The sequence below is a fragment of the Poecile atricapillus genome, chromosome W (genome assembly GCF_030490865.1).
Source record: "Poecile atricapillus isolate bPoeAtr1 chromosome W, bPoeAtr1.hap1, whole genome shotgun sequence".
NCBI lineage: Eukaryota > Metazoa > Chordata > Aves > Passeriformes > Paridae > Poecile > Poecile atricapillus.
In genome coordinates, this window is record NC_081288.1 from 92,181,150 (window position 1) to 92,204,944 (window position 23,795).

The 23,795-nt window shown below is 44.2% G+C and overlaps 1 protein-coding gene across 5 annotated transcripts in view; it reads right to left on the reverse strand.

Moving 5' to 3' along the window:
• LOC131591636 (ceramide transfer protein-like) overlaps positions 1-23,795 on the reverse strand; it is a 311,936-nt gene that overhangs the window by 13,341 nt on the left and 274,800 nt on the right. For all 5 annotated transcript variants that reach the window (XM_058862535.1, XM_058862539.1, XM_058862536.1 and 2 more), the window contains 4 exons: positions 5,500-5,595; positions 2,457-2,589; positions 2,274-2,344; positions 330-458 (listed from right to left, as the gene is read on the reverse strand). In XM_058862535.1, coding sequence (XP_058718518.1) covers positions 330-458; positions 2,274-2,344; positions 2,457-2,589; positions 5,500-5,595 — 429 coding nt within the window. The remainder of the gene's footprint in view (positions 1-329; positions 459-2,273; positions 2,345-2,456; positions 2,590-5,499; positions 5,596-23,795) is intronic.

The following is a 23,795-nucleotide window of genomic DNA, read 5'->3' on the forward strand; positions in this document are numbered from 1 at the left end:
TTTAAATTTTTTCACCAGAAATTTTGCTTCCATTTTTCTGCAACACCTTAAATCTGCCAACTGCTGAGATAAGGTAGAGTTTTTGGCTCAGAAAGTTTTCATCAGGTCATTGTATCATCTGGTATAAACAAACTGTATTTTTGCATACCCCTCCCCTCCCCTCCCCTCCCCTCCCCTCCCCTCCCCTCCCCTCCCCTCCCCTCCCCTCCCCTCCCCTCCCCTCCCCTCCCCTCCCCTCCCCTCCCCTCCCCATTGCAAGAGCATCACACCACATAATAGAAAAATGTCATTTTTAAAGCAGAACTTGATAAAATGAAAAAAACACTTACAGGAGCACTGTCATGTTCCACAGAGAAATTGCAAACAATCCATGTTTCAGGATCATTTTCACTGAATGCTGGTATTTTTCTGATGGCAGACAAATATAGCACATCCCTTTGAGAAGCCGGCCACACTCTCTGCAGAGAAACACCTGAATATAAGCTTTTCCAGTTTTGCAAATTAAGTACTTACTATCCTTAGATAAAGGAAAAAAACAAACAAGGCAAAACAGGTCAGTCATGTTATTTAAGTAAAAAAGTTTATTTAAGTTAGTAATTTCATGCAATTTTGAAAACTCAAGCAGAACACAGGTGTTGTACAGATGTATAACAGGTTATATGGCTATACTTAATTTAAAAAATTTAAGGCAAAAGTTTAAGGCCTTCGAAAGGCAGGGAGCCAAGTTGCAATGACTTTTTCAGAAGACAACCAGGAAGAGGCACTTCCTCTACTGTTCTCTCAATCTCAAGCTTACATTGTAATTAATACTTGTAAGCTATAAACAGAACTAGTGGTTAAGTATAAATAGAAGCATCTACAGTTATTTATGTCTCCATAAATATGGTGAGAGAGAGAGACAACACCCTAAATCCTCCATAATACTTATAAGAATTACTTATAAGAATTTTTATTTCAAGAAATTATTACTTTAAAGAGATAGATATGATAAATTGGTATTATCTAAGAGAACGCTTCAGAAGCAAAGTGTCATAAAATAAAGCAAAACTGTACAGAAACCAATTTCCTGACACTTAATATGGGCAAAAAGTCTAGCTTTTACCACAACACTATGCAGTTCATACAACTGTGTTCAAAAATCAGTCTGCTGTTCCAGCACTTTTAAAATAACCACATTGCCAGTTTAAAAAAATATTTTTTTCAATATTTGAATATACTAATACTCAGAATCATGCAAGATTAAAGATAAGAGTGTACACTTCATTCTCAATTTTTTAGGACCTGTTAGGTTATAGTTATTGGATTATAAGTCAAATGAACATTTTAGTAAAGCTAAATCAGAATTAGTTGGGGTGAAAAACCATAATGAAGTTAAAACAATAAATGCACCAGGAACTATAAGACCTCATAATGCAAATGTAGAATGTCAACTAATCGTGGTCAACAATAACTTGCATTATTGCAACAAAATGTATGATACAGGGATAGGGGTTTCTTCCTTGTAGTCAGTGACAATTTATCGCTTCAGTTTTCTTGAGATAAGCCTTGCCTTACTGCCAGTGATATACTTAAGACTAAAAACAGTCCTCATTTGTTATTGCAAACCCTATCATATAGATACACAAACAATTATGCCATCAAGTAAAGTTTTAAAAATTTACAAAGTTGCAGTTCAATAGAGTGATGCCTTGAGAAGGCTGACCTAGAACAGAGGCTGGACAGAATTAAGAATATAGTAGGTATTTATTGAAAGGCCTTAAAGGATACACCTTGAGCAGTACAAGAGCCTGGACAGGGCTACACCCAAGATAGACCTAAAAATGGTCACAAAATGGATGACTGGTCACAAGGTCTCACATTTCTACAAGTTTTGGTCCTTCTGCATATTTGGGTTAATTGTCCAATTATAGCTTCGTATTATGAAGTACCATCCTTCTTGTTTTCTCTCTTCATCCACCATTTTGTATGCTTTTGGGCCTGAAACGTGTAACGATTGTCCTTGGTATCAAACTAGAGAAGGAATTGTTTTGTCTACCTACTCTGTGAAGAGAGCTCACTAACACTTAATATGAAGCTCAAAACTACACACCTAGACAGCACAGAATCTGAAAAATATGAAAGCTAAAACTTAAGGCAACAAGAGAAGTTGTTCTAAACTTTTATTCTGGATAATATTTAAAGTTGTTATGATGGTAAAGTATTTCAGAATAGATTAGAACACATATAGTCCAGACTGTCTTACTGAGGTTTGTATACAGGTGAAGTGTTATTACCTTATGCATCTGGTAAATGATGATGGCATTATCAGCTAAATTTTCCACAACATGGAAATTTTCAATTGTTGCTAAGAGGAGGGGAAATAAAAGTACATCAGTAAACAAGCACAGATATTTGGTCAATGTTATGAAGTAGATGCTTGCTGATAAACATGCAAAACTTAAAAATCGATTTCTTACTTTCCCAGTCATTACGAACATCAACATTCCAGAAGTAGTGGCAAACTTCATGTCCTGTTACCCCTTTAACGGCATGCGTTGCTTTCAAAGGATCTAATACGATTCCATTCTCTTCCACCTCTCTTCTGTACACCTATGGTCAAATACAAAGACAGAAATTAAGAGAAATTGACAAAATTGTTCATGTTTTAATTATTTAAAATTTCATCAGCTTTGATAAAAACTTACCCAGAAGACTAACAAATGAATAATTTGCCATATCAGTGTTCTATGGTAACTACCAATGCAGATATTCTTGCAAGGCACTTCACATAAAAACACCAGTATTTTGAAAAATTTCTACTCCAAATATGAGTAATAGAATCACAGAATATCCTGAGTTGAAAGACACCCACAAAGATCATCAAGTCCAACTCCTGACCCTGCACAGGACAACCCCAAGAATCACACCATGTGCCTGAGAGCATTGTCCAAACATTTCCTGAAGTCAGACACATTTGGTGCTGTGACCACTTTGCTGGGGAGCCTTTCCAGTGCCCAACCACCCTCTGAGTGAAGAACCTTTTCCTTATATCCAAGCTACATATCTCCCCTGATAGCTTCATGTCATTCCCTCGGGTCCTACAACTGGTCACCAGAGAAAAGAGATCAGTTGCCAGCCTGCCTGCCTGCTTCTGCTCATGAGGAAGTAGACTGCAATGAGGTCTCTCCTCAGTCTCCTCCAGGCTGAACAAACCAAATGACCTCAGCTACTCTTCATACATCTTCCATTCAAGGCCATTCATCATCTTCATGGTCCTCGTTTGGATGCTCTCTAATAGCTTTATTTGCTTATTATACTGAGGTGCCCAAAACTGCAAAATAATAAATCACCTGCCCTGCTTATCAGTCCTGAATTAAGCTACCTTATTTATCGCTATGCACAAGAATGTGCACAAGCACAGGAGAGTAACCAACAGTAACTTGCTACCAAATAAGATTTTCATACATTGAATTTGCATGTCGTTATTTGACACTGGCCAAATGTCAGGCACCCATGAAAGCTATTCACTCACTCTTTTGCTTTTAATTGGGAAGAAAAAGACAGAAAGAAATTAATGAAGGGCTCACGAGTTGGATGAGGATTGGGAGAAAATATTCCAAGGGCAAAACAGGTTCAAATTTAAAAGTCTAAGGTATATTTATTATTAAGAGTCAGAGGAGGATAATGAGAAGTAAAATACACCTTTGAAACACCTTTTTTCCCTCCCAGCCCCTCCCTCTTTCCCACCAACAGCACAGGGAGACAGGGTGTGGGGGTTTTGGTCAGTTCATCACCTGAGATCTTTTTCTGCTCGCTCAGGGAGAGGAGTCTTTCCCCTGTGATACCATGGGGTCCCTCCCATGAGAGACAGTTCTCCATTAACTTCTCCAGCATGGCTCCAATCTCACAAGCAGCAGTCCTCCTGCAATTGCTGCAACCTGAGTCCTTCCCATGGGCAGTCTTTCCAAAACTGCTGTGTCATGGGTCACTCATCCACAGAGTGCAGTCCTCTAAGGATAGGCTGCTCTAGTTTGGAAGCAAGGGCCTTCTCTCTCTCTCTATCTCTGGGAGCCCGGGCCCTCTCTCTGTATTGTCTCTCACTGGAACACAGCTTTCTCCTGCATACACATGCTCTGACGTGAGTACTTGTTTCACGGGCTGTGAGTGGATCTCTGCATCCCCTGTGGACTTCATGGGCTGCAGAGGGACAGCTTATTTACCATAGTCCTCACCACAGCCTGCAGAAGAATCTCGTCTCTGGCTCCTGGGGCACCTCCTCCCCCTCTTTTCCCACTGACCTTAGTGCTGCCATGATGTTCTCCCTCACATGTCTTCACTTCCTCCTCTTCTCTGACTAGAAGAAAAACTGCTGCCTGTAGGTATTATTGCCAACAAATTCCACCAATTCTAATTCAAAGATTATTGCAGGATCCCTCAGCGCCAAGAGGTTGATCTTGTCTTGGTTCCATGTCGGGGAATCATTCGCCATGTTTCCACTGCTGGCCAGGTGGCCCCACTGCTGCCGAGTGGGCAGTGGCAGCTGATGCAGCGCTGGCACTATTTAACACCTCTCTTCATGCAAGGCACTGTCGCCCTGAAAACTAAACCTTCTGATCTTGTTTTCATAGTTTTAGTTACTTGCCCAGGAAAGTAACTGTAAACATAAACGTCTACACATTCCTTCTAAGAAACGTCTTTAATGGACATTTCACATGACCAGTGTGATTGGGAAGGTGGTAATTTAGTTATCCAATCCCTGGTCATAGTCAAGAATCTATAAATACTGGAGTCAGAAAATAAAGTTACTTCTTTTCCTGTCATACCATTGAGACGTGTCCGTGTGAATCATTCTGTGTCCTTTAGTGACAAGGCACCAAGAAGCCTCTGCCGCCCTTTCCCTTCTGCCTGTGGTGCAGCTGGCTAGGGGGAGGCAAACAGGCAAGGCTCGCCACAGGCTGCACCAAGATGGCAGCAGCCGCAGTGCATCACCATGTGCTGCACCAGGATGACCCAGGCAGGGGTGCTTCACCACCCCTGGAAAAAACTGTGTGTTCACTGTTTTGATCTTCTTCTTAAATATGTTGTCACAGAGGCGTGACCAACCTCTCTAATTGGGCCAGCAGCATGTCCATCTTAGACCCATCAGAGAGTGGCTCTGTCAGACACGATACAAGCTTCTAGCAGGTTCTCACAGAAGCCACTTCTGTGGCCCTCCCCCGCTACCAAAAACCAGTCTGTGCCAAATCAACACAGTAAACCATGTTGATAGGAAGTTTTAAGTAGCAGAAAATGAGAAAGGAGTCTGTAAAGACAAAGCTATTGCAAGTGCTGCATAAGATTTTGCTGAATATATTAGAAGCTGAAGCTCATATGGTCTCCAGTCCTAACTTAAACAATGCTATTCTCAGAGAGGAGTTTTAACAGCATAACTTGCTCGGTAATAGAATTCAAAGAGAATAAAAATATCTGTCTTCACAGCATATCATCTTATATCAATTAAGCAAAACAACAAATGCTTACCTTCATTTCTCCTTCTTCTACCACTAGCTGCCAATTGGCATCTCCTCCTACGTCTTGCAAGGAATATGTCATATGGTTTTGTACCATCTCTTCCACCTTTAAAGGAAAAAATTGCACATTTTTAAGAAATTCCTTTCATCATCTTGGGCAGCTGACTGTGATAGTAAAAGGTTTTAAAATCATAGAAAATTCTGGGACTTAGAAAGAAAGTTAAGCTTGGAAAGCCCTGGGAAAAGTAGGCCCTGAGAAATGTTAGACCTTGTGCTTGCTAAAGATCAGGTGAAACTGCACCTGTGTAGTCAGTATATGATAAATGATACAATTGTTAGATGTGATTAGATATAATTATTGTTTAAAGAACATGAGGAACAATGTTAGGGGGTTGAGGGGGGATCACGAGAAATCCATGCTTGGGTAAAAACAATGCATACAATAGAACAATGTAAGTTTAATAATTAATATGTAAGTTGTATAACAATAGACTATAAAACATGTTCAACTTAAAACCAAGTCGGGTCAGATTTGGGTGTGTGTACCCCTGACACCCAGAGCTCTTCAATAAAGCACCTTCATATAATCATTCCGTGATTATGTGTGTTCCTGAACGCTAACATTTTGGCGACCCAGATGGGACCTTCTGAGTGCTGCTGAGCGAGCTCGTGACCCGATCACGCTCCAGCCGGCACTGAAGGATTCTCGGGGAGCTCATCGGCCGCGACTGTCTCTGCTGCTCACAACGTCCCCGGGAGAAGAGGTAAGGTGCTTTACTTGGTTTGGGTGCCTGCCAATAAGATGCAAAGAAAGCTGTGCTTGGTTGGGCTAAAGGAATTCCTGGTGCTATTGCCTAGGTGCCATCCGTCAGACGACTGCGAAAGCGTTGCAGGTTCGGCATTTGTGGTGTATTGTAGTTGTAATATGGAGAAGATTAAAGGGGTTGTGGGCAGCAATGCTCCCATACCAGGTACTTCTCCTTTGGGGTGCTTATTAGCACATTGGAAACAAGGTAACTTTGGGGAAGAATTACATAAGGCTAAATTAATTTTGGCGAGATTTCCCCACGGAAGAAGACCCCAGCAACTTCGTCTCATCCGTTGGTAGCTATAACCCCCCTCCTCTCTCTCTTTACTTTGTTTTCTTTATCTCTCCCCCTCTCTCTCTCCTCTATGGCATAACCCTTGTTGTTGGCACTAAAATAAAGGTGCATTATTGCTGTTGTGATTTAAACTGAAATGCTTTTGTGTCCTTTTTGCACTCTGAGATCAAACAAACTTCTCATGACTCCCACTCGCATTAGCAAATCATGACATTTAATCTGGAGTCACAGACAGGATTTCTGAAGACAGAAGGGGCTTCAGGTTTGTTGTGCAGTCTGTATTAGGAGAAAGACATTTTGCTCCAGCCACACCTAGCCCGACACTGAAGACTGAGTGGTGTCCAGAAAGCAAGGGGGGCGACTCGAATTTCCCGCAAACTGCACACACCGAGGTGAAAAGCACGCCACACTCACTTGAGGGCTCTGTCTGCAGAATTTCGCAAAAGATCTCTTAGTGCAAAAGGCCAGGACTGTTTTTGTTGTTGTTGTGTGTATGAATTTTGACTGCTTGGTGTAGCAAAGAGACGACCAGAATTTTAAACTGAAGGAGTGCCTCCCAAGCAGATTTGGTCTTTTCACCCATAGGGGAAGCAAAAAGTTGTGTGTGTGTGTGTGTATAATGTAAATTTACACCTCCCTGTATTTTCCCTTTGTAAAAATGACTGAAAACAGCAGTGCAGAAGTTAAAACTGCATTTTATGCTCTGTTAGCAAAACACAATGCCAGACCTTTTCCGGGAGGGGAAGAATGGGTGCTTAATAATTGGTTTAATTTGGAAAATGTGATTGATAGAGTATGTTCTTTACAACATGAAACAAAATTTAAACTGGGCAAAAATAAAACTATACTCCGCTCAGTTTTGGGAGCTTGTCTTACAGCAGCTATAGAAACTCGCTTTAAGCGAAGAAGTGAGGAAAGAACTACAATAGACTCCCTCCAAAACCCAGTTAAAATTTTGCAAAAACAATTGGATGAAGAAAGGAGTAAGATCAATCTGTTGCAAGCAGCCCTCCATGATAAAAATTTTAAAAATGCTGACTTGCTAAAAGAAACAAGAGAGGGAAACCCCTCTCATTAATCAAATTTACCCTCAAAAGGAGCTAACTAGGATAAAATTGTGGGGAACACTGCTGTCCTAGTTTGAAACGTCTAATTAAAACAGAATATAGTTATATCAATGATAAGGATCTTGATCCGCATATAACCACTAAAAAAAAAAGAAAGAAAAAAAAGAAAAAAAGAAATAAAGGGAGTACGGGCATCTCCCTCACGAGTCAGAGACAATACGTATTCCGAGTGTCTCTCACTGGAGGTGATCAAACTCAATTGAGAGAACAGGAAGCCACTGGGGACATGGAGTCTTCTTAACAGCAGGAGACAGACGTAACCCAAGGTCCCTAACTCAGCATGCAGCTTATTGGGCAGAGGGGCTAAACCCCTTGGAAAGGGGGAACCCTATAGCTATAGTTGGTACCCCCAACCAACTACTGGAAAACATTCACAATGATACCTGCTTGCAAATGATGCACAAAATAAAATTAATTGCTGGTTATGAATCACCAATTTTGTTATCTGTGAAAACTGAAATTATGACTCCTTTAATTCAAGGCCTTCCAGAATCACTTAAACCTACAGCAATTTTTCTCCAAAAAGAAAACCAACATAGCAACTATAACCCCTGTGGATACACTAAATAGATTTCTTGGGAACCCAACTAATCAACCAGGTTCCACTGATCCTGGGTTTACTCCCTTCACCACCCACTCTCAGCCGACAGGTTCACAACTCCATTCTCCTGCTAGGTACCATAAAATTTTGACATGGAGCAAAGTTGTAAAAGAGCTAATTAATGACAGTAGAAATTATGGACCTGTAAAAAAATCCCAGAAGAAAAATCAGAGAAAGCAAAGGGTGTTAGATACATTGGTTCTCTTAATGAAAACCCAGAAAAGAGAAAACAAATCTCTAACTGCCAGTATGGGTGGTCACTAGAGATAAAGAAAGGGGTCTCCAAAAACATAATGGATGGCTTATCACTTAAAAGTTGAGTAAAGTAGTCTCTAATTGGCACTGACCCAGGATCATTGTATCGAATGCCCCATTGTATAACCCAGCACACCTCCACAAGCTCTGGGCTGTGAGCCAAAGCAGTCTCCTTCTCAGCTTCTGGGAGTGGAGCCCAAACAGCCTTAGAATCAGGGAAACTGGTAACTCTGCCTCTCATGGGTGAGCAGAGAGGTGGAAGTTAGTTGTATTTAAAATGTTCACTAGAAATAACAAAACAGGAGACATACTGATTTTAGCAATAGTGGGTCCTAAATGTGCACCTATTGCTTCTGTAGTTAACAGTAGAGCCCAAATTTCTGTGTTGACCAATACAGACTAGTACAGGATTTGAGAGCAATAATGGAATAACTAAAGATATTTACCCAGTGGTAGCTAATCCTTGCACATTGTTAACATCCGTAATAGAGAAATATAAATGGTTTACTGTAATTGATTTAAAAGATGCCTTTTTCTGCATACCCCTTGACAAAGAAAGTAGGAAACTGTTTGCCTTTGAATGGGAAAATCCAGAAAATAGAAGGAAAACTCAGCTCACCTGAACACGACTCCCACAAGGATACAAGAACAGTCCAACCCCATTTGGAAGTCAGCTGGCGAAGGAGCTGAGAATGGGCAAGTACTGAGAGAATACCTGCTCTTACAGTATGTTGATGATATACTGACAACTACAGAAGAGAAAACAACCTGCATAAAGGTAACAATTGAAATTTTAAATCAGCTGGGAATGGGAGGATATAAGGTGCCTAAAGAGAAGGCACAAATTGCCTGACAAACTGTCAATTACCTGAGATGTGAAATCTCAAAAGGGCAACAAAAGCTGGGTACTAATCATATTCAAGCTATTTGTGCTATTTCAGAACCCCAGAACCTGCATGAGCTGCAGGATTTCCTTAGGATGACAGAGTGGTGCCACCTGTAAATCATGGACTATGGACTAATTGCAAAACCCCTGTATGAAGCCCAGAAGACACAGCCATTTACCTGGGGCAAACCACAGAAGGAGGCCTTCCTCAAACTGAAGGAAGCATTGACAACTGCTCTGGCATTAAGATTGCCTGATTTATCCAATGATTTTCAGCTGTTTGTGCATGAAAGGCTGCATCTAGCACTGGGAGTGCTGACCCAACGTTTGACAAGCTGGAAAAGGCCGGTAGGCTGCTTTTCCAAACAACTTGACAACGTGAGTGCCGGATGGCCTTCATGCCTGCGGGTAGTTGCATCCACTGTGATGCTGATACAAGAAGCTAAAAACCTCACAATGGGTAGACACATAGATGTCTACATGCCACATATGGTAACCACTGTTTTAGAACAAAAGCGGGGCCATTGGCTATCTCCAAGCAGGATGATGAAATTCCAGGTAATCCTGACTGAGCAGGATGATGTCACACTAAAGACAACTAACCTCTTGAATCTAGCTTTGTTCCTAGGTACCACAACTGAAGAAGGCCCATTAGAGCATGACTGTGTAGAAGTAATAGAGTACACCTATTCAGCAAGAGAAGACCTGAAAGACATCCCAATAAAGCAACCAGTGTGGGAGCTGTTCACAGATGGAAGCAGCTTCGTGAAGAACAGGACCAGATACGGCCGGTATGTGGTAACAACAGTCAGTACAGTCGTGGAGGCAAAAGCATTATCACCAAATACATCTGCCCAGAGGGCAGAACTGGTTGCCTTAAGCAGAGCACTAGAATTAAGTGAAGGGAAAAGGGTAAACATATGGACTGAGTCAAAGTATGCTTTTGGAGTAGTACATGTACACAGAGCACTGTAGAAAGAAAGAAGACTACTGTCTTCTCAAGGTACACACATTAAACATCAAGATCCAGTCCTGCAATTGATTAAAGCAGTACAAAAACCTAAACAAGTAGCAATTATACACTGTAAAGCACACCAATCAAGAAACTCCAAAATTTACAAGGGGAATCGAAAAGTAGACTGGACAGCTCGACAGATTGCTTGAGAAGTGAAAACAACAATGGCATTGATGCCTTTAAAAGCTGATGTATCTCAATTTAATTTGCCTCCAAAACCGAAATATTCAATAGAAGATGAGAAATTGGGATGTTTCCTAAATGCACAAAAGAATTCAGAAGGGTGGTATGTAACTGCACAAAGACAAATAGTGTTAACCCCCTTGATAATGAGAGAAGTTCTACAAATTAAACATAACAAATGTCATTGGGGCGCAGAGGCATTGGTAAAATTGCTAAAGCAAAAATTAATCTCGGTAAGGATGCTAACAATGGCAAAATCAACTCAGTGGCTAGACACAGGCATAGGTAGGAAGGATTAGGATGGGAACAGAATCAGGATGACACTTGGCAAGAACCCTCTAGTGAAGTGAAATTTGGGTGAGACCTAGAGTCTTTGCTCAGTCCTATAGCAAACTAGCAGAATAGAGAAACAGGTCACGTAGATAGACTAGCAAGAGTCTGCCGAGAAAGATTTAAAGAACTAAACATACAATTACAAGCCTCCACAAAAATGACTTTAAAAATCGATTTGCCTTAGACTTACTACTCTTGAAAGAGCATGGAATGTGTGGGTTTTTAAAGGGACAGATTGATCATTGCTCCGTCCACGTCCCAAATGTAACTGCAGATGTAGAATATGGCATCAATCAGTTGCAACAAATAGAGCATGAAGCACAGGAAGAGCAAAAGGATTTGACTACAAGTTGGTTAGGCAAAATCTTCAAAGGGTTAGGGTGAAATGTGAGTTGATGGATTAAATCTATCACTGAGAGTGTGATAATCTTACTAATTGTATTCTTAGCAATTTGGTTAGATTACAGCATCTTAAAAAAAGAAATACAGAAGAAAATGTCCTGGAACCAGAAAATAATAAAGGCACTGACGCGAGATCCACACCCACCATCTTCTGGTTCTCCAGTTCGTGACAACATCCAGGACAACGCTTACATCAATCAAGGACTGGAAGAACATCAAGTATAAACTCAGAAACAAAGGACTGTATCAAGTGAAAACATTTGCACTTATAGTGAAGTGAAAATGCTTTCAAAGGGGGGAATGATAGTAAAAGGTTTTAAAAATCATAGAAAATTCTGGGACTGTCCTGGTTTAGGGCAAATTTGGGAGAAAACCTCCAGTGAGGCTCTCCCCGGGAAGCAAACCCACATGGCCCTTTTCTCCCACCCCCCAACCGGTTCGGGAAGAGATTCCTCTGAGAGAAGTGGAAAAAACCTGTTTATTTCACAGGCACAGCACTACCCAGCACAAAAATGAACGATATCAAATTACAAAACCTCTCGCCGTTCAGAAGAGATGACAAACTTCAGAGGGTCTCTTTCCTGTGGGTGTTTGCTCTGTTATCAGTCCCTCTGGCGCAGGAAAATGCCACTGCCCAGGCTGGGCTCCCGGTAGTCCACGGGTGCAAGCTCCCGGTGCTCCCCCGAGTCCCCAGTCCAGAGCAGGTTCAATTCGTTTCAAAAAAGGGAAAGAAAACAGTCCAGGAAGACCTCTCTGCATCGGCTAGTTGGAAAGTCAAGGCGATCTGTGTCTTGTTGTCTGTCTGTGCTGTAGTCAAAACTCCCGATGCGGGGGGAGCAAGTACAGTCTCTGATAACAGACTCGGTGCTTCTTTTCCACTCACTTTTACTCTTAGATGGAATTTTAAGAATACAAAACCTGTGTCTGGGTTAGGTGGACGAATGGGGATACAATTTAACATCATAATCAACCCAGGTCATTCCACCCCTTATCCCCATATCGTCGACATACTGCCAAAACTAACATTCTAACTCTGCACACCTTTACATACATAAAAACTTCCCCTCAGTTCCACCCAAAATAGTACAATCAATATATCCATCATGCCCCTGTCACGCCCCACACCAAGCTACTGAATCCAGACCCCCATGCTGGAGAGCTGCAGGATTCCCCACTGTCTCATTTTACTCACTCAAAACACCATCTTTCACTTGCTCATACCTTCAACACTTACACATTTCCTTCTATTTCATGTCTGCGTGGTTTAATGTACAGACAATGGCAGTAACCTTTTACCCAAGGATCAGGTCTCCCTGAGGTACACATCGTGTTGTTCCATCTCTCTGCATTATCCACCATGTGCAACCTGGTCCTTGAGCAAAGACAACCCCACGAATGTGTTTGTCTGTACTCGAGGTAGAATTGACCCAAATTGTCCTCCCTATCAGACCTATGACATGTACCACTGGGACTTTGTCTCCATCTACTACATGCAAAGACTCAGACTGGGCAGGACCTGCCCAGTTTGTGGAACCTCTGCTGTTGACTAACCAGGTGGCCTTTGCTAGATGTTGCTCCCAGTTTTTAAAAGATCCTCCACCCAGTGCCTTTAAGGTGGTTTTTAACAGTCCATTGTACCTCTCCACTTTCCCAGCTGCTGGTGCATGATAAGGGATATGGTACACCCACTCAATGCCATGTTCCCTAGTGCAGGTGTTTATAAGGCTGTTCTTGAAATGAGTCCCATTGTCTGACTCAATCCTCTCAGGGGTGCCATGTCTCCAAAGGACCTGCTTTTCAAGTCCCAGGATGGTGTTACGGGCTGTAGCATGAGGCACAGGGTAGGTTTCCAACCATCCTGTGGTGGCTTCTACCATTGTGAGCACGCAGAGCTTGCCTTGGCGGGTTTGAGGGAGTGTGATGTAGTCAATCTGCCAGGCTTCCCCATTCTTCTATTTGGACCACCGCCCACCGTACCAGAGGGGCTTCAACCGCTTGGCCTGTTTGATCGCAGCACACGTCTCACAGTCATGAATAACTTGAGATATGCTGTCCATGGTTAAATCCACCCCTCGGTCTCGTGCCCACTTATAGGTGGCATCTCTACCCTGATGACCTGAGGCATCATGAGCCCATCGGGCTAGGAACAACTCTCCCTTATATTCCCAATCCAAATCTATTTTTGGCACTTGTATTTTTGCAGCCTGATCTACCTGCTTATTATTTTGGTGCTCCTCATTAGCTCAACTCTTGGGGACATGGGCATCTACGTGGCGGACTTTCACTGGTAGTCTCCCTACCCTGGTAGCAATATCTTTCCACTCTTTAGCAGCCCAAATTGGTTTTCCTCTACGCTGCCAATTAGCCTCTTTCCACCTCTCCAACCATCCCTACAGAGCATTGGCTACCATCCATGAATCCGTGTAGAGGTAGAGCTTTGGCCACCTCTCTCTTTCAGCAATATCCAGGGCCAGTTGAACAGCTTTGAGTTCCGCAAGTTGACTTGATCCACCTTCTCCTTCAGTGGCCTCTGCAGCCTGTCGTGTGGGGCTCCATAAGGCTGCTTTCCACTTCCGGTTCATCCCTATGATGCGACAGGAACCATCAGTGAAAAGAGCGTAGCGTGTTTCTTCTGCTGGCAGCTGGTTATATGGTGGAGCTTCTTCAGCCCTTGTCACTTCCTCTTGTTCTTCATCTGTGAGACCAAAATTTTCACCTTCAGGCCAGTTTGTAATTATTTCCAAAATCCCAGGGCGATTCAGTTTACCAATATGGGCACGCTGCGTGATAAGAGCAATCCATTTGCTCCATGTGGCACTGGTTGCATGATGGGTGGAAGGAACCTTTCCTTTGAACATCCATCCTAGCACCGGTAGTCAGGGTGCCAGGAGGAGTTGTGCTTCAGTGCCAATCACCTCTGAGGCAGCTTGGACTCCTTCATAGGCTGCTAAAATTTCTTTCTCTGTTGGGGTGTAATGGGCTTCAGATCCTCTGTAGTTTCGACTCCAAAATCCTAATGGTCGGCCTCGAGTCTCACCAGACATCTTCTGCCAAAGGCTCCAGGACAGACCATGGCTCCCGGCTGCAGAGTAGAGTACGTTCTTCACATCTGGTCCTGTCCTGACTAAGCCAAGGGCTACTGCATGAGCAATCTCCTGCTTGATCTGAGCAAAGGCTTGTTGCTGCTCAGGGCCCCAATGGAAATTATTCTTCTTCCGAGTGACCAGGTAAAGAGGGCTCACAATATGCCTGTATTCAGGAATATGCATTCTCCAAAACCCTATGGCACCTAAGAAAGCTTGTGTTTCCTTCTTATTAGTTGGTGGAGACATTGCTGTGATCTTGTTGATGACATCAGTAGGAATCTGATGCCGTCCATCTTGCCACTTTACCCCCAGGAACTGAATCTCACAAGCTGGTCCCTTAACTTTGCTCTTCTTGATGGCAAAACCAGCTTCCAGGAGGATCTGGATGATTTTCTCTCCTTTCTCCATCATTTCTGCTGCTGTGTTCCCCCACACAATGATGTCATCTATGTACTGCAGATGTTCTGGAGCCTCACCCTTTTCCAGGGCAGCCTGGATCAGTCCATGGCAGATGGTGGGGCTGTGCTTCCACCCCTGGGGCAGTCAGTTCCAGGTGTACTGCACTCCCCTCCACATGAAGGCAAACTGAGGCCTGCATTCTGCTGCCAGGCGAATGGAGAAAAATGCATTGGCAATATCAATAGTGGCATACCATTTTGCTGCCTTGGACTTCAGCTCGTACTGGAGCTCCAGCATGTCCGGCACAGCAGCGCTCAGAGGTGGAGTCACTTCATTCAATGCACGATAGTCCACAGTCGATCTCCATTCTCCTTCAGATTTATGCACAGGCCAGATGGGGCTGTTGAAGGGTGAGTGGGTTTTGCTGACCACCCCTTGGCTCTCCAGCTCTCGGATCATCTTGTGGATGGGGATCACAGCATCTCTATTTGTTCTGCACTGTCAGCGGTGCACCATCGAGGTGGCAATTGGAACTTGCTGTTCTTTCACCTTCAGAAGTCCTACTGTAGATGGATTCTCAGACAGTCCAGGCAAGGTGTTCAGTTGCTGGACACCCTCTGTCTCCACAGCTGCTATCCCAAATGCCCACCTGAATCCTTTTGGGTCTTTGAAATACCCACTTCGGAGGTAGTCTATGCCCAAAATGCATGGGGCCTCTGGGCCTGTCACAATAGGGTGTTTCTTCCACTCATTTCCAGTCAGGCTCACATCTGCTTCCACCAAGGTAAAATCCTGTGATCGTCCTGTCATGCCAGCAATAGAAACAGATTCTTCCCCCACATGTCTTGATGGGATTAGCATGCACTGTGCACCAGTGTCAACCAAAGCCTCATATTTTTGTGGTTCTGATGTGCCAGGCCAACGAATCCACACAGTCCAAAAAACACGATTTTCCCTAGCCTCTACCTGGCTAGAGGCAGGGCCCCTCTAAGCCTGGTTATCCTTCTTTCCTTTGGTATATATCTTGGAGGTTCCTTCAGGGGGATCAGACATGTCATCATCATCATCATCATACCTGGCAGTTCGTCTACGGGCAACTGGAGCTGCTTCCCTTTTGGTGGAACTTCCTTTGTGACTCTTCTCTTCCTTCAATTCACGCACCCGTTGTGCCAGAGCCACAGTAGATTTCCCATCCCATCTCCTCAATCATTCAGGAAGAACCACAGCTCAGCTCGTGGGGTATACCTTCTCTCTTGATCTGGGGAGCATCTGTGTTGAGTACCAGGACCTCTGATCTATACCGCTGATATTTGGAGAAGGTCCTCTTTAATCTCCTCTCTAAGTTTCTTGTGGTTCTCCTCTATCTTATCTTCTAATTTCTGCAGACGTGTTTCCACAGCTGCGACTGTTGCATGTGTGGGGCCATGCACGGCATCTGCGTATGCTCGAAGCTTCTTCGCCATATCCAGCACAGTCTCCTCCCTTTCATCCCGCTTCATCATTGCTAAAGCAGATGCATATTCTTGTGGCCCAAGTCGTACCAATTTTCGCCACATCACGGATGTACATGGCACCAAGTCTGGATTCTTAGTTGGTATGTCATCGGAAAAGACAATCTCTGCCACTGCCATTTCTCTCAGGCGTTGGATCCCTTGTTTGATGGTTTTCCACTGTGTTTGCTGCATGTAGAGATCATCTACACACAGATATCTTTGGGCTACACTTTCCAGGACCCATGCCCAGAGACTGTGAGGGTTAGCTCCCCTCATCATCCCCTGGTAGATAACTGGATCGTGTGACAGGGATCCCAGACACCTCGCTTCAGTACCATCCAGAACTGCAGCCTCACCTGCGGCGTCCCACAGACGGAGTAACCACCTAATTATGGATTCATCAGGTCATCGAGTGTAGTCCTTCTTCAGGCCACGAAGGTCTTTCAGGGAAAAGGACTCAACATTAGCCTCTGATCTTGTTCCAGTTGCTTTGACTCTTGATTTTATGTCAGGAGGCATTGAAGGTCCTTCTCCTGCATCATCATCATCATCATCCACCGGTCGATAGGTTTTTTCTGTGCACTTTCCACTTCTCGTGCTAGTAGCAACAGCCATTGGTTGAAGCTTGCTGTCTGGTTTAGCTACCAGCTTTGTAACTGGGAGGTTGGCTGCAGCCTGAGTAATTGGGGTAACTGTTGATTTATCTCCCTGTCCCCTTTCTCCTGTTTGCTGCCCTACAGTATCCAGCAATGTACAATAAACATATGCCAGGGCCCAGCTTACTGCAATGATCTTTATTTCCTTGGAATCATCCTGACACTTCTCTTTCAGGTATTTCCCCACCTCAGCTGGATTCAGAATTTGTTCATGTGGAAAGTCCCAAACTATAGGGTCAGAAAATTGCTTCAGGATTTGGCCCATATCCTCCCATTCTCCACCCCACTCAGGATTTTCCATGCCTGGTTCAGGGGTCTCATCAGTCCCTCTAGAAATCTCATCCCTCATTCTAGAGAGGCTGAAGACTGTATAGAGGAAACTTACCAGATTAAATGCCAGAAAGAGGGTCTCTTTAACATTCAGGGGGAACTGAACACTCTTTAATAGTGATGTAACCGATTCAGAGGAGAAGAAGGAAAGGAAAGGTTGAAAAGCCTCATCCCCTGCTCCTCCTCTAACAAACTGGGTGCATAACCATACCCATGAATCCTTTATACCTGGAACAGACTCCAGCACCTGAATAAACTTCTTAGAAATCATAATCACTAGGCCCAGCCCAATAGCTATTCTAATCTGTGCCCCTCTATTGTAAAAGCTATGTGTTAGGGACAATACCGGGGTTATTTCTGGATAAGAAAATAAACCAAGAGACCATAAAGGTATTAAAACCTCAAAAAAGCCTAGCGACCAGAAACAAATGAAGTCCTGCACCCCAAAAGACATTATTAATTCAAACAGCATGGCTGGATGCCTAGGGACTGCTTTATCTTATCCCAATACAGAATAATTGCCACTTCAGTACAATCAGTACAGGGTTTTTCCACTCTCTCATGCCACGCGCTGGGCGCCAATGAATGTATTTGTCTTGGTTTAGGGCAAATTTGGGAGAAAACCTCCAATGGGCCTCCCCCCCGGGAAGAAAACCCACATAGCCCTTTTCTCCCACCCCCCCCAACCGGTTCGGGAAGAGATTTCTCTGAGAGAAGTGGAAAAAACCTGTTTATTTCACAGGCACAGCACTACCCAGCGCAAGAATGAATGATATCAAATTACAAAACCTCTCGCCATTCAGAAGAGATGACAAACTTCCGAGGGTCTCTTTCCTGTGGGTGTTCGCTCTGTTATCAGTCCCTCTGGCGCTGGAAAATGCTGCTGCCCAGGCTGGGCTCCCAGTAGTCCATGGGTGCAAGCTCCCGGTGCTCCCCCGAGTCCCCAGTCCAGAGCAGGTTCGATTTGTTTCAAAAAAGGGAAAAAAACAATCCAGGAAGACCTCTCTGCATCGGCTAGTTGGAAAGCCAAGGCGATCTGTGTCTTGTTGTTTGTCTGTGCTGTAGTCAAAACTCCCGATGCGGGGGGAGCAAGTACAGTCTCTGATAACAGACTCGGTGCTTCTTTTCCACTCACTTTTACTCTTAGATGAAATTTTAAGAATACAAAACCTGTGTCTGGGTTAGGTGGATGAATGGGGGTACAATTTAACATCATAATCAACCCAGGACAGACTTAGAAAGAAAGTTAAGCTTGGAAAGCCCTGGGAAAAGTAGGCCCTGAGAAATGTTAGACCTTGTACTTGCTAAAGATCAGGTGAAACTGCACCTGTGTAGTCAGTATATGATAAATGATACAATTGTTAGATGTGATTAGATATAATTATTGTTTAAAGAACATGAGGAACAATGTTAGGGGGTTGAGTGGGATCACAAGAAATCCATGCATGGGTAAAAACAATGCATACAATAGAACAATGTAAGTTTAATAATTAATATGTAAGTTATATAACGATAGCGTATAAAAACATGTTCAACTCAAAACCAAGTCGGGTCAGATTTGGGTATGTGTACTCCTGACATCCAGAGCTCTTTAATAAAGCACCTTCATATAATCATTCCGTGATTATGTGTGTTCCTGAACGCTAACAACTGTACAGTATTGGAAGCCATAAGTCAGTACTTCAAATCCTGTGCAGGAGCTGAACTTGGAGAATTGAGCCTTCTGTTATAGGCAAAGATCAAGCAGGTACTTGTGGCCTTCAGAACCAAATCCTACATCTTGATTCAACTTCTAATTTCATTCTTTGTCATGTTGCATGAGTATGTTTACACTAAATATGTTTTCCCTGTGCGCCCCTCTCGGTTTTGTGACGTTGGTTCCTTCCCCTCGCCCCTCCCCTTCGGTTTCACCTCATTGGCTGTAGCCTGATTTCCCCTCCCCTTTTTCCTTCAGTTTCAAATTCCTTGCAATTCCCCCCTTGGGCTCTTTTTTCCCTGGAGTTCATTCCATGAATAAACTGGGACAGTGTCCTGGTAGAGACCCTCCTTCGCCTTTTATATTTGTCCTTGCTGAACCCCCTCCCACCCCCGATAGACTGCAGCTAGTCGGGCGATTTCCCACGGCTGGGAGATAATTAGCTAAACCCCGCCCCCCCCCCCCCCCCCCCTTTTTAATTATATAAAGTTAAAAGAAGGGTTTAACCAATGAGGTCCACAACCCCTTGAGTCCCTAGCCTTTGAACAATTCACTGAACCTGTGTACACAAGCAAGATGAAAACTGGGATAGGACTCAGCATGAGGTGGAGTGGGAGGTAGATTTTCACTGAAAGGAAAAATAAACATTGCAATAGCATATTAACAGTCAGGGTGTGTGTCCAGATGTCAGCAAGGTTTCCTCTCCATCTTTCCTGCAGTGTCTTCATTTGGAAGCGACTGCAACTTGTTTTTCATCCCCTTCTGCTGGAGCTGGGTATGTGGGAAAGAAAGGCTTTACCCACTTTTGGGGTATCCAACGTGGGCTTGCAAGGGTGGACACACGTGTAGCCACGTCCCCAGGTAGCAAGTTCATTGGGGCCCTTGGTCTGCCAGGTTTCTGGGTCCCTGATTAAGACCGGTGGATGCTGTGATAACTTAAATTGATCACCACTGTTAAAATACTAAACCACCGGAGGATTCAGGTTTTCAAATAAACAGTTCAGGAAATTGATAGCAAACATGGCTTTGGAAAGATTTTGTTGTGGTGACATTCACACTGTTGCACTGCTCTGCCTGGGAAGGACTTGTTTGAGCGTCTGCTGGGTACTCTCAATCACAGCTTGACCTGTGGGGGAGTGGGGGATGCCAGTCTTATGTTCCACTCCCCACTGCTGGACAAACTCTAAGAACTCCTTGGATTTTTACGCTGGGCCATTATCTGTTTTAATTTCTTTAGGGATCCCCAGCACTGAAAAGGCCTGTACCAGGTCTTGTTTGGCATGCACAGCTTTTTCCCCTGCATGGGCTGAGGCATAAATCGCACCTGAGTATGTGTCAATGCTCACGTGTATGTACTTAAGGTGACCAAAACTGGGAATGTGTGTGATGTCTGTCTGCCACACTTCACAGCTCCCAAGCCCTCAAGGGTTAACTCAAACACCCAGCAACAGCACGGCCTGGACCTGGCAACTGGGACAGGTAGCCACAATGGCTCAAGTCTGACTCCGGGTTAGTTGGAACTGACGGATCAGACCTGGCACATTCTGATGGTATTGCTGGTGGCTCAGCTTAGCCTGCTGGAAGATGTCTGGAACACGTACGTTTTCAGCTGGGGTGACAAGGGAGTCAGCTTTACGGTTCCCTTCTGCAATTTCACCTGGCAAATCAGTATGTGACCTCACATGCATCCCATAGAACAGATGCTCTCAAGTTGAAACTAAATAAAATAGTTTTGAGAGCAACCTAAAAAGATGCTTGTTCTCTTTTTCTTTGAGAACTGCCTGCTCTGCCCTGGACACTCCCCCCACTATGTAGGCTGAGTCGGTAACCAAATTGATTGGCTCTGAGAACATCTCAAAGGCTCTCATGGCCGCAGCCAGTTCGGCAACCTGGAGTGACCCCTCCACAAACTCAACATCAGCTCCCAAATGTTGAGTCTGGGAAGCTGTCCAAGTCATCGTCGACTTTTGGGACACCCCAGAAGCGTCAGTGAACACTGTAAGAGCTTTGAGTGGTCTACAGCTCCTTTTCTCACGAGGAAAGAGGTGGAATTCCACAGGAAACAATTTGTGTGACGGGTTGTGGACTGATATTTGTCCACTGTAGCTGTCCAGAGCTAGCTGGAGGTTAGCATTGCTCTGCAGCAGGTGCTCAAACATCTCCTTGGTCAACTTCTCAGGGGAATGCTTTCCCTCCTCAGAAAGTTTGACTGGGAGGTGAATACACACAAAGTCACAACCTGCCAGTTCCCACAGCCTCTCCCTGGCCTTTTGGATTAGCTGAGCCATCAGGTCTTGTGGCTTAGTGATGGTTTTGGATCGTTGGTGGGAGAAAATGACCCACTCTATGATTAAGAGTGCATCTCTCTGTCCTTCGATCCATTGGACTATCAACCCATGTAAGTGTTGTAGCTTTCCCAGGACAATGAATTTGAAAGGCAGCTCAGGCTTATAGCAATGAGCCTGTCTCTCAGTCAAGGCCCTTTGTGCTTTTTCAATAGTGTTTTTTGCTTCTGGAGTAAGTTCCCTGGGAGACAGCAACTCTCTTTCCCCTTGCAATAAACTGAGCAGGGGACTCAGGTCTTCATTAGTGAGACCTAGCCAGGGTCTGACCCAGTTCAAAGACCCGCACAGGGAATGAAGATCTGCTAGGGTTTTGAGATTACTAATGATTTTCATTTTCTTCAGAACAACAGTCCACGCAGTGATTTCCAAGCCCAGGTACTTCCAAGGTGGCATCCTTTGAACTTTGTCTTCCTGCAGTTGGAATCCAGCAGAGGTTAAAACTTTAACCGCTAGGTCAAGTGTGTGTTTGAGTATGGTGTCATTGGGGGCACACACAAGCATGTGATAAACAGAGACCCTTTTGTTTGACTAAACATGCAGATATGATACTCTGTAATGCTATGTTCTGTAAAATCAAGATTATCTTGAAGGTTGTTACTGACGCTTGTATAGTTACTGACGCTTGTATAATTATTATGGCCTTGCTAAGATTCCTTGAATTCCAGAAAGTTACTGAGCTAAGCCTTTAAAGAGAACAGTGAAGAAAGGTTAAAGAAGATAAGGTAGAGAAAGACCCCCTAAACCAATGGAGAAGCATGCGCAGAAACACCCGAGAAAGGACACGTCATCGGAGAGCCGGACCGATTAAAGAAGGACACACGGAAAATGGAAGCACGGCATCGGTGAAGCGGGATCGCTTCCCGGCCGTCCAGCGCTGTTATTTTGCTTATTGCTTGCTTGCTAAAATTAATAAAACTTTTCTTTGATTAAACTTTAACACTCTCTCGAGTGTATTTATAACAATTTGGTGCCCGTGACTCGGATGCAATCTGTAGGACGGATTGGCACTTCTGGGAGGCGCCCCGCTAAGGTTTAGCGGCCCGGGGGGGGGCCGGTTCCTGCCTCGATTGCACCGACGAACCTAAAATTAAGGCAATAAGCAAAAGGGAGACCGGTCGACCCCTTAAATTCTGTGCACAGAGTCCAGACGAAGACGCAGGACGCGTGAGTATAACGGGGATCCTTCTGGTCGGGGTCGGGATCCCGGAGTGTGGCGAAGTGTGTGTGTGTCTGAGAGGGGAACTGGTAGCCGGATTCCCCAAGCGGGAGCGGACCCTCTATCAGTGCGGTTCCCATTGGCCCGTGAGGACCTGGGCCACGAACGAGGGGAAGTGAAAGGAATTGTGTGATTGAAGGCACTCCGGAAGAATGGGACAGGGGAAGAGCAAGCCTCCTGTACCTGTTAAACTCCCACCAGTACCTAAAGATAGTCCGTTGGGTTTTATACTAGATAATTGGGAACATTTCCCGGGGACAGAAAATAAAGATAGGGCAAAAATGATTCATTATTGTGTAGTAATATGGGGAGGAAAGGAAATTTCAAAGAATGTATTTTGGCCTATATTTGGATCAACCGAAGAGTGGGTTAAACAAAAGTTAAATTCCTGGGTAAAAACAAAGATCCCCTTTAACCCAGAGGAAAGTGCTTATGCAAAGATCTGGGTAGATAATCCCGAGGTTTTTTTATTTAAATTGACAGAAAATTCGGGGGAGGGGAAGGGAAAGAAAAAGAAACCCCGAAAAGAAGATACTTTGATAATCCCCCCCCCTCCATTTGTACCACCACCACCACCACGAGCCCCTCCCCCTCCCCGTCGAGCCCCTCCCTCTCCCCCTCCGAATCCCGAGGAGGAGGATTTAGACATGCCAGACATGCCAGAAGTGGGGCCTGTCACCAGGAATAGAGCCAGAAGGAAACAGGAACACCTATTCCCATTAAGAGAAATGCCAATGGGTGGCCCCCAAGCTGGAATAGAGTTTATATCTGTCCCTCTTAGCTCAGGGGATGTCAGAGACTTCAAAAAAGAGATGGGGCATTTACTGGAAGATCCATTGGGGGTTGCAGAAAGAGTTGATCAATTTTTAGGACCCAATATATACACATGGGAGGAATTACAATCTATCCTGAATATTTTATTTACGGCAGAAGAGAAAAACATGATTAGAAGGGAAGGCATGCGTATCTGGGATGCTCAGCATGCTCAGGGACCACTGGCAGATGTAAAATGGCCCCTCCAGAATCCCCATTGGGATCATCAGAATCCAGTCCACAGAGTACACATGCAGGATTTGAGGACTATTATAATTCAAGGAATTAGGGAGGCAGTCCCAAGGGGTCATAATATCAATAAAGCATTCAATGAGAGGCAAAAGAAAGATGAAACTCCTACGGAATG